The sequence below is a fragment of the Rhinatrema bivittatum genome, chromosome 6 (assembly GCF_901001135.1).
Source record: "Rhinatrema bivittatum chromosome 6, aRhiBiv1.1, whole genome shotgun sequence".
Classification (NCBI taxonomy): Eukaryota; Metazoa; Chordata; class Amphibia; order Gymnophiona; family Rhinatrematidae; genus Rhinatrema; species Rhinatrema bivittatum.
This window is the reverse complement of record NC_042620.1, coordinates 88039379-88053447: the sequence shown is the minus strand read 5'-3', so window position 1 is coordinate 88053447 and position 14069 is coordinate 88039379. Positions and strand designations below refer to the sequence as shown.

The 14069-nt window shown below is 40.3% G+C and overlaps 1 protein-coding gene across 16 annotated transcripts in view; it reads left to right on the top strand.

Moving 5' to 3' along the window:
• BAZ2B (bromodomain adjacent to zinc finger domain 2B) overlaps nucleotides 1-14069 on the top strand; it is a 1147511-nt gene that overhangs the window by 555828 nt on the left and 577614 nt on the right. For all 16 annotated transcript variants that reach the window (XM_029605562.1, XM_029605561.1, XM_029605560.1 and 13 more), the window contains exon 6: nucleotides 12079-12272. In XM_029605562.1, coding sequence (XP_029461422.1) covers nucleotides 12079-12272 — 194 coding nt within the window. The remainder of the gene's footprint in view (nucleotides 1-12078; nucleotides 12273-14069) is intronic.

Below are 14069 nucleotides of genomic sequence, written 5' to 3'. Positions count from 1 at the left end.
CCCAAGATTCTACATGCACCAAACATGGAAGTGACGACTTTGCGGACTTCTTCAACAACAAAATAGCTCATCTCATCCAATCCAACATAACCAACAACAACCAGAACAACAAACTCAACAGCATGATAACTTCATCCTGGTCAAACTTTGACGTCTCCTCCGCTCTTGAAATTAAAACTATTATAAACAAAATGAACCCAGCCAACCATCCATTGGACACCATCCCAATAACCTCCCTCAAAACAATCGAACCAACCATTGCTAAAACCATCACCAAAATTGTCAATTTATCATTGACCGAAGGCTACTACCCCAAATGCCTCAAATCTGCTGTCATCAAACCAATCCTCAAAAAGAACAACCTGGATCCAGAAATCCTCACCAACTACCGCCCCATATCAAACCTTTCATTCCTAGCCAAAACCATTGAAAAAGTTGTACACACCCAACTAGATGATTATCTGGAGTCAAACAACATCCCACATCCATCCCAATTTGGATTTAGAAAAAACCTAAATACAGAATCTCTCCTCATCTCCCTAAATGACATTATCATCAGAGGCTTTGACAAAGGTGAAAAATATCTACTCATACTCCTTGACCTCTCAGCCGCTTTCGTCACAGTAAACCACAATAATACTGTTAGAACGACTGTCAAATATTGGCCTTTCTGGTACTACATTACAATGGTTCTCGTCCTACCTCTCTGAACGTACATACCAAGTAGTGATCAGCAACACCCCATCAAAAATGATTGACCTCAAAACTGGAGTTCCCCAAGGTTCAGCCTTATCTGCTACCCTCTTCAACATATACCTCCTTACCCATCTGCCAACTACTAAAAGATCATGGAATCTCACATTTCCTCTACGCTGATGACATTCAGCTTCTAATTCCCATACAAAACTCAATTGAAGACGCATACAAAAAACCCTCAGATATACTTACCTCAATCAAGCATCTACTAAACTCCCTGAAACTCATAATCAACTTTGACAAAACTGAAATCATACTCATGGATAAAAAACCCAATCCAACTCCGCCACCCCTGACAATACTAGATAAACAAATGATAACGATAATCCCTACCACCCATACCAGGAACCTTGGAACCATCGATGCTGATCTCTCTTTCAAATCCCACATAGTAAATAAAACGAAAGAAGGATACCACAAGCTACTAACCCTAAGACATATAAAGCCATTTCTCAACCCTTCTGCCTTCAGAACCGTCCTGCAGCTGCTTATTTTCTCCATCTTCGATTACTGCAACTCATTACTTATTGGAATCCCTTCATCATCCCTCAAACCACTCCAAATACTGCAGAATTCAGCTGCCAGAATCCTTAAAGGAAAAAAAAGAAACGAACACATAACATCCATTTTATCCTCTCTTCACTGGCTACCCATTTCTGCACGAATTACCTACAAATCAATGACCGTCATTCATAAAATCCTAAATGATGATCTTCATGGACTAAAAGGCTTAAACATAACCCCCCCAAAACCCACAAAGAAACCTACACTCTAACAACGCAGGATTCTTAAACATCCCTTCCTTAAGAGACGCTCATCTTCCACTACACACGAGAGAAAATTTTCCATTGCCTCCCCCAAAATTTGGAATACCCTACCCAAAGAACTGAGGACCCAGCACATCTTGAAAACATTTAAAAAAGACCTAAAAACATTTTTATTCCGCAAACTCTATTCTAACTATCCCAGCCCTCAACAGAAGTTGCAAGCATAATCCTCCTCTTCATGCTCTCCTGATGTACCCTCCTTTTTCACCCCTCCCTGCTCTCTCACTTGATTCATTAAGTTCATTGCAAATGTTCTCCTCACTATTCTGTTATTCAACTACTAAGAAAAATGTTTACTGTTCACAATACTCTACTGTTCCCAACTACCATGTTAACTCCATTTGATTGTATGCTAATTGCATATTTTGTATGATAATTGCATATTTTGTAAACTGTTATGATGGCTCTACTGAATAACGGTATATAAAACTCTACAAATAAATAAATAAATAGAATGGTTAAATTATTAACTTTTGAATATCTGACTGCTAAAGAACTGCCTGTCCACAAACAGGGGGCTATACTGGATATATGGCAACACTTTATAGATTCTCTTGGTACAGAATGTGATATTGAATTTCTAGCTTATATTTTTTATGTTTTTACTACTTATTTCCTTAGATGCCTACATAAGTTTGTAAAATATTACTGATAAAGGCTCCAAAAGAGACTAGGAATGCGAAAGGCCAAGTAGAAGTGGAAGGGAGGGTGGAGAAGGGAAATCGAAACATTCAGGCAGATGCAATATCGACGCACATAAAACGGGCGCTCATGATTGAGTACCTGCTCTCTTAATGCGTGCCAATCCACTTTTCCCGGGCACCTGATTTAATATTTAAATGGGCTGTCACAGTAAAAAGAAGGCGCTAGGGGAAATTGTGCGTCCCTAGTGCCTCCTCGGCCACAGGTACTCAGGCAAGGTGGCTGTCAGTGCAGGTTAGGAAAAAGGAACCTCTATTTTACGAGCATCCATTTTCCTAACCTGTGCACAGCCATGTATTAGGAAAATGGATACTCATTAATTGAGCGTCCATTTCCTAACCTGAACACGGCAACATTTTTCTTTTTTCTTTTTTTCCTTACTCCTTTTTCGGTTCCTCCGACTTAATATTACCATGATATTAAGTTGGAGGAACTACAGAAAAGCAGTATTTTCTGCTTTTCTGTTAACTGTAGGGGCTCCTCAAGAATTAATGCCTGTTCTGGGGCTGGCATTAATTTTTGAGAGTAAAAATGTGTGCGTTAGGCACACATCTTTTTTTTTTTTGCATAGGTGGGTAATAGCTAATAGCCTCATCAACATGAATTTACATGTGATGAGCGCTATTAGCTTCGTGCTGTTTTGGACACGTTAATCCCCTTATTGCATAAGGGGTTTTGAATGCACGTCCAAGCACATGTAAAGCCATGTGCTTGACTGAGCGCACTATGTTGCATTGGCCTGATTGAGTGTATTGTGAACCAGTGATCATTAGCATAGTAAATAATGTGGAAGAAAATGTAAATAAATCATGTGACAATTGGTTGTATGTTGTAACTCATTGTTTCAAACATGTAATAAATAAATATGGAAATAGAAATAAAATAAAATAGAGAAATCCAGAGACATAGGATGTTGTACCCTCCGTGCATCAAATAATTGCTACTACTTCATAATGAATTGCCAACCCATACCAGGTTTTACTCCTCTTTCCAGCCTAGGGAGTTTGGCATCAATTGTATGGTCCACCACCAGATTAAAGTCCCCTCCCAAGATATTCTGATGCTGAGAAAATTAGTTAAGTAAGGTAACAGAGTGTAAAAAGAAAGTATGGTGTATACACATTGGGAGTAATTTTCAAAGGAGTTACGCGCATAAATGTAACTGCTATTGTAGCAATTTTCAAAAGCCATTTACTCACGTAAAGTGCACTTATGCGAATAAATCCTATGGACGATTCAATGGCATATATTGTAGCAATTTTCAAAAGCCCACTTACTCGAGTAAAGTGCATTTACATGCGTAAAACCCAGATTTACGCATGTAAATGCTTTTTAAATTCCACCCCATTGAGTGCATAGATATTGGCAAGAAAATACTTTGTTATATTGAGCCACTTAGAAGAACAAAACATCCATTTGGTTCAGTAATAGTCCTGTCTATATCAAAGAGAAAACTTTTATGCAGTAAAATCATTTCTCTTTGCCTAGAAGAGTATGATGAGAAAGCACTTTGACTTACCCAATCATGTTTGAATTTTCCATGTTCAGTGTTTAGTCAAATGGGTCTCTTGAAGAAAAACTATTTGTGTTTGCTCCTTTTTACATAAGCCCGGAATCTTTTGTCCTTTTAATGGGGGAATGTATACCATCCACATTTAGAGATATTTTCATACCATCCATAACCATGAGATTTTACCCTTAGCACAGCAGTAAGACAAGAGTCTAGTACAAATCAAGGCTCTCTTCTCATTAGTCTAGAGACACATCACAAAAAACAGAAATAGGAGAGAGGAGCTCAGTTGTTAAGCTAAATCAAAGATTTAGAATGTGCCCACAAACATGATCAGAGACCTATAAAGCTCCAAAAATTGGACAAGGTCCGTCAATTATGAAAAACTAGATGCCGATAGGATTGCACATCACTTACACATGACTTCCGGACTGTACTACAAGCTACTATATTAGCTAAACTAGACTACTGTAACTCTATTTTACTGGGTCTACCAAAAAATGCAATACAGCCACTGCAGATGCTACAGAATGCAGCTGCACGACTCCTCACGAATACACACCGCCACGAACACATTACTCCAGCTCTTCAATTCCTACATTGGCTTCCATTCGGATTCAGAATAATCTTTAAAGTCCTCACCCTTATACATAAATCATTATACAATTCAGACATGAATTGGTTCTCTGAAAGTTTTATATTCCACACTTCAGTCAGACCTATTAGAAAAATGCACCTGGCGAAACTAACTACACCTAAACATAAACAAATAAAACATGTCGCAACGAGAGAACGAGCATTTTCGATTGCAGGAATTAATCACTGGAATAAACTACCTACAGATCTACGCCAAGAACCATGCCACAAAAAATTTAAACAGAATTTAAAAACATGGCTCTTCAAAAAAAAGCATACAATTTGTGAACTCTATCCATTTTGTTTCTTATATCTTATCATGACATTGTATAGAATTTTCCCATTCATTGTTTCAGTTTATTTGCCAACTACTCTTAACACTCATTGGTAATATTTATTTCAAAATATTCTTACTATAACAGTAATTATCAGTCTATTAATCTTGAATTTTAAGAAATCATTAATTAGTATGAGTTACCCTCACATTCTGTCATAATTGATCTGCTATGTCTATACTGATATCCTTGATCCCCTAGTACCCTACACCTCCTTGGAAGTATTGTTGAGTTATATTGTGTATTATCCTAATGTATTAGATACATTATTATTGTTTACAAATTTGTTTCGCCTTAACTTAATTTTGATTGTAAAGCTTTTTGCTAATTTAATGTTCTCTGTAAACCGAGGTGATGTTTGCTAACGAACCGCGGTATATAAAAATCCTTAAATAAATAAATAAATAAATCAGTTAGATCTCGTGAAGCAGGAATATTACGAACAGGGTGACAAGCCAAGCAAATTATTGTCACACAAACTTAAGGGGCAAAGGCTACATTCCCATATTCATAAAATTCAGGATCCACAAGGACAATTGCAGGTTAAATCTCCTGAAATAAAGGCCTGTTTTGCTCACTTTTACGAAGCCCTGTATACTTCAGACCATGAAGTGTCAGCTGAGGAAATTACTACTTATCTAAGTAGAGTGACTCTACCCTCTATTCCACAGAATGTACAGGAAACCCTCAGACTTCCCATCCCGGCGCTGGAAGCTCAAGGAGCTATTAAATCCCTGAAAACAGGAAAGGCCCCCTAACTGGATGGGTTTACACCCCTCTTTTATAAAAGATTTTTGGGGGTGTTGACATATCCTGTTCGAGACATGTTTAATGCTTTACGGGAGGGAGACCAGTTATTGCCCAATGGTAACAGCTGGGATTACGATATTTCCGAAACCTGGGAAGGATGAGACATTATGTGGGTCTTATCGTCCCATATCTTTGATCAATATTGATCTGAAAATACTGGCCAAGATCTTAGCCAATCGTCTGTGGTCAGTGATTCCAGAGCTGATCAAAGAAGATCAATCAGGGTTTATGCCTGAGAGGTCCACGTCCGATAATATTCGGAAAATTCTGAATCTTATCTCGGTGGTGCAACAGGACAATATACCATCCGTACTTCTGACTATTGATGCTGAAAAAACATTTGAATAGAGTACACTGTACATTTCTGTTTGCAGTAATGGAAAAGATGGGACTGGGAGGGCATTTTTTGGATTGGGTAAAAGAATTGTATAAAGAACCCCAAGCATGTAGTGAGATAAATGGCGGCTATACAAATCCCTTTCCCATACATCGGGGAACTAGGCAAAGGTGTCCTTTATCACCCTTACTCTTCGCATTGAGTGTGGAGCCATTGGCTGAAGTGATATGCAATTCAAAAGATGTACACGGAATACTGTTGGGCAAGGACCAATAAAAAATATCGTTATACGCTGATGATATTATTTTCACAGTCACGGCTCCTGATGTGTTCCTAAGAGTGGTGACTAGAGAGTTAGAACAATTTGGTGGGGTCTCCGGATTCCGTGTTAATATGGACAAATCAGAGATCTTACTTATGGGCTTAACTATGGAGCAAAAATCTAGATTACCACGGCTTTTTCCCTATAGATGGACAAAAGGTCCAGTGCGATATCTAAGGGTTAATATAGTATTAAATCAGGCGGATCTCTTCAAGGTCAACTATGATCCCTTACTCCAGAATATTTATAAAGATATGCAGAAATGGGATAGATATCAAATGTCCTGGATGAGTAGGATCGCAGTAGTGAAAATGAACCTATTCCCCAGAATTAGCTATATGTTTCAAGTGCTTCCTTGTCTGATTGCTGATGAGTGGTTTCAGTCCCTGCAAAAATGATTTTTTTCCTATATTTGGAAGAGAAGCGCTCCTAGAGTGGCACGACAGGTTTTATATAGACATAGGAGTAGGGGAGGGCTTGGGGTTCCGCATTTAAAAACATATTATGTTGCATCCCAACTTCAGGCCGTGGTGGCGAACCACCTTACCAGTAATAAAAAGCAATGGATGCATATTGAACAGTTTAAATTGGGAAGAGATACCTTTGCAGACATGTTTTGGGATAAGAAAAGACCGGATCTTCAAGGGCAGCATATACTGCCTACTCTAAGATGTACAGTGACCTTATGGTACAAATGGAGGGAGTGTTTGACTGGGAAAAGGGCTACTTTTTCCCGACACGGTTTTGTTCGCTCCCTGACTTCCCAGCAGGCCGGGAAAATCTAACCTTTTTTACCTGGGAAAAGAAAGGTCTCACTCGAGTACATCAGGTATGGAATGCAGGAGTCATAAAGCCATTTTCCCTTTTGCAGGGGGAGTATGCTCTTTCTCATGATGATTTCTTAGCTTATGCTCAATCAGTTAGGGCATGCGAAGTGGATTTAGGGGGCCACTGGGATAATGATAGATGGGATGCTTGTTTCCAAGGTCTGGGAAGGCACTCCGTCTGCTGCCATGATTGAGAACGAATATAAAGTACTATTTCTGTGGTATCTGAGCTCTGACAAATTGGCAAAATGGTACCCTATGATCCCAGATACCTGCTGGAGATGTTATCAGGCACTCGGAACTTTCTTCCATATTTGGTGGTCCTGTCCAACTATACACACCTTCTGGGTACAAATGCAGGGGCTGGCTAAAGAAATGATGAAGGAGGAGCTACCATTACTCCCAGAGTTATGGCTGTTGGGGATCTGGAAAGAAAACATTTGTAGCTCTAAAATGAGACTGGTGCGATACTTGGCAATTGCAGCAAGGATGGTTATGGCTAGGTGGTGGAAGAAAAAGGAAGCATGTGCTCGAAGCATGGTGGTGGCCAAATTATTGGGTATTAAAGCCATGGAACGGATCACGGCCTGTCACTGAGATTTGTTAATCCAATATGGGAAGATTTGGGCACCCTTTGAACAGTGGCTTCATGGGCATTTGCATATGTAAATGTCACAGGTATCTTGGGGACCCATCTTCCCTGGGTAATTTCACTGGAAGTAGGAGGATGGATAAAGGGCTGCATTGCTCCAATCCATAGCCTTCGTTTTGGATGAGAAGATGAGTTTATTGTTCTTCTTGCTGTTCAACTTGTTTATTGTTTTTGTACAGTTGTATCACCTGAACGATTTCTGCTGCTGTTATACTCTGTGGGTATGTGGGAGGGGGAAGGGAAGGGGGTTTAAAGAAAACATTTTGGATAGTGTGATTGTCTCTGAGGAGACATAGCTGTATGGAGAACTTCATGGCTTGTATAATGATTTTGCATTGCCCAATAAAGTTAAACAACAAAAAAAAAAAAAATCAAGGCTCTCTTAACATAATAGGGTGGAATGACCCTGAGCCTTGATATCAATCCCAGAAATAACAATAAACTTGCAAAAAAGGGCCAGCAAGGTTAAAATCTATTACTCAGTGCAGGAAGATCAAGGAAATCAAATCAGAAAAAGTTTGTCACAATATATTCTGATTAAATGCACATTCATACACCATACAAATAAACAGACAAGGCCAAAGAATAACATCTATACAAAGTCCACATGCTCTAAGGGATTGCATCTTTTTTTTTTATTTAAAATTTCTTATAAGCCGCTTGCAAAAAAGAATAATATTCACATTAAAATCAAACCAAGAACATGAAGAAAAAAATAAAACATTAAAGAGACACTCATAAAAGATATAAAACAAATAAAATATATTCTTCTTTTGCTAATTCTTCTAGAAGATGTACCCTGAGGGCCAATGATAGATTTAACTGATTATTTTAGAAGCCAGCACCAAAACAGAGTTAATCAAAATGAAAAGAGAAAAAGAACATTCCCCAAAAGTTTTCCAAACTCCTGTTTCCTTGAAAGCTCTCTGAATTACATTGGCTTCCGATTACGGAACACAGAAAGTGTGAGAACACATATTGGAGCAGATTTTTAAACGAGCGTGTGCGGGGTACATTTGTGTGTGGTACCCGGAGCACCCAAATGTACACCCGATTTTATAACATGCGCGCGCTGGCCCTGGCACGGCCGCTGTGCCGGAGGACTCGGGACCGGCGCCCCGCCACCGCCCCTCCCCTTTTTCAAAGCCCCAAGACAAAAGTGCGTCCTGGGGCTTGCGCGCATCGCCAAGCCTATGCAAAATAGGCTCAGCGCGCGCAGGAGCAGGTTTTCGGGGTTACGCTCATAACCCTTTGAAAATCTACCCTTAAGTGTAAGATCGCAACTATCACCTTTAGCACAATTAAACTCTGGAATTTGTTGCCAGAGGATGTGGTTAGTACAGTTTAAAAAAGAATTGGATAAGTTCTTAGAGGAGAAGTCCATTACCTGCTATTAATTGAGTCGACTTAGAAAATAACCACTGCTATTACTAGCAACGGTAACATGGAATAGACTTGCTGGGTTCTTATGGCCTGAATTGGCCACTATTGGAAACAGGATGCTGGGCTTTATGGACCCTTGGTCTGACCCAGTATGGCATGTTCTTAATCTTTTCTCATCTTGGCGCAATGCTCTTTAATGGTTTTATTGTCCACCTAGTCAGCTTCACTCCGCACAATGAGGCCTATTAGACTTGCCCTCAACATTGCATGCCAGACTTAGTGTTACCAGAGACTGCACTTTCTCTTTGGCTGCCCCAGTTATCTGGAACTCTTTTCCTGAAGTTCTACATATGTTATACAGCATTAAGACTTTTAAAACCCTGCTGAAAACATGGCTATTTAGACAAGTGTTTTATTAATTCTGCAGAAGGTTCCTGTATGTTTGAGTTTTATTGATGCTGTGAATTCTGATTTCGGTGTGTATTTATTGAAATGCTATGATTGTTTCTATGTACATCGCCCAGGAAATGGGTGATTAATAAATTAATATAAAAGATAAAAAGATAAAGCTATGAAGCTTTAACAAAAAATCTAATAAAACACAATAACACTGAGAATTGCTCAGAAATATGGAAAAATGAAGCATTCCAAAAAAGCACGAAAGATCTCTAGAGCAAAGCATACAAGGATTGTGGTGGGAAGCCATCATTTCCAGTGTAAGAAGTTAGAATCCATATGAAAGCTATGCTACTTGATGAGTTTCTTAAACATGATATCTTTATTGTGTGCAGAGTTTATGCTCTCTGCTAGAAAGCACAGTGTAAAATAAACCTTCAGGATGATCACCACCAATATAATAAAAGCCAGATCCAATGTGCATTGTTACTCACAGCTTCTAGTAGTGCAGTTAATAACATCACTTACACAATATCAGAAATGTGGTCCACTCCACTTTCCAGTGTGCAAAAATGTAGTTCATTCATTTTAAAAACAGATTCCATTACCAACAATGACACTGAAGAAGGTCAATAAGTTTGTATTTATGCGACTAATTTCTTTTGGGCCATGACCCAAATGCACAGACAGGATCAACTCCGGAACTAGCTGACAGTATTGCAAAAAAAGGGAAATATCTCACACATTAATGTTACCATATTAAATAATTACTTCAAATGTATCCAATTCCTTTTTCATCGATTTTTGAAATACGTTAAAATAATTGCTTTATTTATTTCATAGATATTTAATACTTAAACGCTATGGACCATCATACCACCCCATGGTATTGCAAGAAAACAACTTTTACTTGCGTCTCCACCACTCGGGGTCACCTTTAATCATCTGTCCGTAAAACTCAATTTTTAAAGACACATTTTTTCTTTTTCTTTGTTTAAAAGCAGTAAGTGGTACTTCCCTTGGCTTTTTGAGATATTCTGATATCCGAGTCCAGAGTCCAATGTGAATTTGTTTCATGCCCTGCTGCCTCAGGGACTCTTCGGCTTGATCGAGCTACCGCTGTCACAAGACAACCCTGGATATTCTTAAATTTTTCAACCCGACTAGGGTCTGTAAAACTATAACATTACTTTCATGGAAAACCTTAAGGTTCACTGAATATTGAAGAGCATACTTGATCCCTTTTCAATGTAATGCAGTACAAATAGGATATGAGGGACTTGGAGGATTGGGGGAGGGGGGCAAATTTTTTCTAACATTGGGTGGGTGTGAGAGAGGACTCAGGAGGGGGAGGAAGTTTGGCCTTGTAATTTGTGCTGATATTAGGCAGGTGGGAGTGGAGTTGAAGGGGCATTTTGGTCATCAGAAGGAATGGAGATCTCTTCCTCATCTTCTATTCTGGATCTTCGGATGAGTTAGATGGAATGGGAGAAGAGTGGAGGAATCTACGAGGAGGACCTCAGGGCCTTGAAGCCTCTTCAGAAGCTGCCCAAAGTGGAAGGGAGGGGGGACACTGGGATGCTGAAGTCCTGTTACAATGATATTAAGGGTGGGAAGGTGTGCTTTGGCATTTACACATTTCATGTTGGGGAGGAGGGAGTGTGGGAGGGAGCCCACTGTAGTACTTAACATTTTCTGTCATGGAATGTGAGAAAGGCCATGACAGTACTTTAATTGTGGTTTCAGTGATGGGCAGTTAGGCCATGACAGCTGCTCTTTGCTAAATAGTGGGGAGGAGTTGGCAATCTCAGCAGGCATATTAGCTTGCCATGGTAACTCAAGAATCCTAACTTTACCTCAGAAGTTTTAATTTACTTTCTCTTTGTTTGACACATCAAACAAATGCTCTTGACAAGTTAAATTTGGCAGTCCTGGTGGGTTGGTGCAAATTGTGTTGCTTAACTCCCGTTGTGCTAACCTGCTTTAATTATTCTCTGTTATGCAGCTGATTTGAATGTTTGTTGTAGATTCACATTAGCATTAATGTGAACTAATGCACTAAAGTGCATTAAATGCTGCAAGTATTTACACATGTTAACACTTGAGCTAGTGTTAATCCACTTTAGTAAACAGACTCCAGGGAGGTTAATATTTAAAAAGATTTCTGGGGGTAAAATAGTACTTTGACCACTGAAATGGACAATTTGTGTGTAGTTTTACATACATAGTAGAGGCGTTCCAGGGAGCAGAGTCTGGGCAGGGTTTGAAAAGTATGCACGTACATTTTCTCAGGAAAACTCCCCACACAAATCAGCAGGTGTAACTGGTGCAGAAGTTTTTGCTGGGATAATTTTCAAAGCAAACTTAAACACATAATTGGTACATATGCAGGCTGTATAAAAATTACCCCCTAAACCTGTGAGTTAGATACACAAGTAGAGCTTTTTGAAAATTTGTTGGATATCTGACTCATCTCAGTTGCTACCTAAGTGCAAATTTTAGACATCTACTGTCCAGCCTTTATAAAGTGTACCCTAAAATATTATATTTTATGAAAGTAATGATGTCTAAATTATTTTTTCAAGGTATGAATGGATCAATAAATGGGAACAGTACAGCAGCAGTGTCTGGTAACAGCACATCTTTGCTAGCTACTACTATCACAAGTTCTGCAGGACAAACAAAAGTTGTGACTTCAGGAGGAGGAAGTCATAAATCTAATCAGGAACAAATCAAAGCCCAGCTTTCAGATGCCAGATCTGAGAAAATGAAAGACAAGGTAAATACATGAAATAAACTGAGCATATCTCTCTCTCTCTCTCTCTCTCTCTATCTATCTATAATCAGAGTTCCCAACTTTTTCAAGCCCAAGGCACACCTACATAAACAAAAATGTTTTGTGGCACACCAGCCGACATGGAGAAGTCTTATGTGGCCAAAAGAAAAGCTAAGGAAGCACTGAAAGAGTCACCTATCTGTTTTCCAAATTTTAAAATAAAAAGAGAGAGGGGGCAAAGACTCATATGAACTTACCATGATGGATCAGCGATCTTCAGATAAAAGTTAAGAGAAAGGTTGGAGTGGTGCAGCCCGCTCAGTTAGTTGCTTCGGCTGCTGCTTGTGGCTGCTGGAACGTCTCTACTGCTGCTGCTCCCAACACTCAGAGAAAGTCACATCCAATACTCAGTGCATGCTCTCCCCATCTCACTCAGCCTGGGGATAGGACAAAGGTTGGAAGAGTTCAAAGGAGGCAGCTCAGGACAGAGAAGATAAGGAACTATGTGCTGCACAAAGGGGCTGCTGCAATACCGTGCGCTCAACCGAGCACACTGTTTAATCTGCAGTTAGACGCGGGTTGTATAGGCTAAGGGGATCAGCACCTCCATTCAATGTGAGGTGAAACTAATAGCGCTCAGTCACATGCAAATGCATGTGAATGAGGCTATTAATTATTTTGCAGATAAGACGCACATTTTTGCGCTCAGAAATTAACGCCTGCCCAGAGCAGGCGTTAATTGCTGAGCGCTCCCAAACGTTGTACATTAAAGCAGAAAAAACTGCTTTTCTGTACATCCTCCTACTTAACATCGTTACGATACTAAGTAGGAGGAAAATAACCTTTAAAAAACTTAAAAAAATAAAAAAGTGTTGGCTGTTGGGTTCAGGAAATGGACGCTTACCATATTTTTCGCTCCATAAGACACACTTTTTTTTCCCCTGAAAGTGGGGGGAAAATGTCTATGCCATTTTATGGAGCAAATATAAAAAAAACCAAACCAAAAACTAACTACAACCCCCCACCATCCTGACCCCCCCCCCCCCCCCAAGACCTGCCAAAAGTCCCTGGTAGTCCAGCGGGGGTCCTGGAGCGATCTCCTGCACTTGGGTCGTTGGCTGCCAGTAATCAAAATGGCGCCGATGGCCCTTTGCCCTTAGGGCCAAGTAAGGAGTGGACTGGGAAGGAACTTCCCTACCACCCTGCCTAACCATCCTACCTTTTCCCCTCTCCACCCCGACCCCTACCCCCTACTTAAGCAAAAGAAGTTTTGTTATTTTTGTACTTACTGCTCTATCCCGTCCCGCCCCTTTTTAAGGGCCCAGCACTTGTGCACATATCATCAGTTATGCGCGTGACTGGGCCCTTTTGAAAATGCGCGCGGTGCGCGCAGGGCCCGACCACACACATAACTGCCGGAATTTGCGCATGTGGCAGATTTAAAATTCGGCCGAAATATATATTGACAAACTGGTACCCGGGCCGATTTTGCATATGGCATTTGCCAAGACCAGGCTACACCACCACTTAACCAAGCAAGGCAGCCTCAAACCCAAGCCCCCCGCCTCGTCCCCAAGCAAGGGGGCCCCTGACCTCTGGCGTATGGAATGCCCCACCCTGCATGCCCAAGGCGCCAGTCCGCTACTGTCTTTGGACCATGATGCCCACCTCCACCACATCCGAAATTCCCCTACCGGCCAATATCAATCCCCAACATCAAGCTGCGGCCAACATCAATCCCCAACAACCATCCCTCCAGAGCCTTCTGCAGGGTGTTGTTGATTATCATAGCCATTTTCC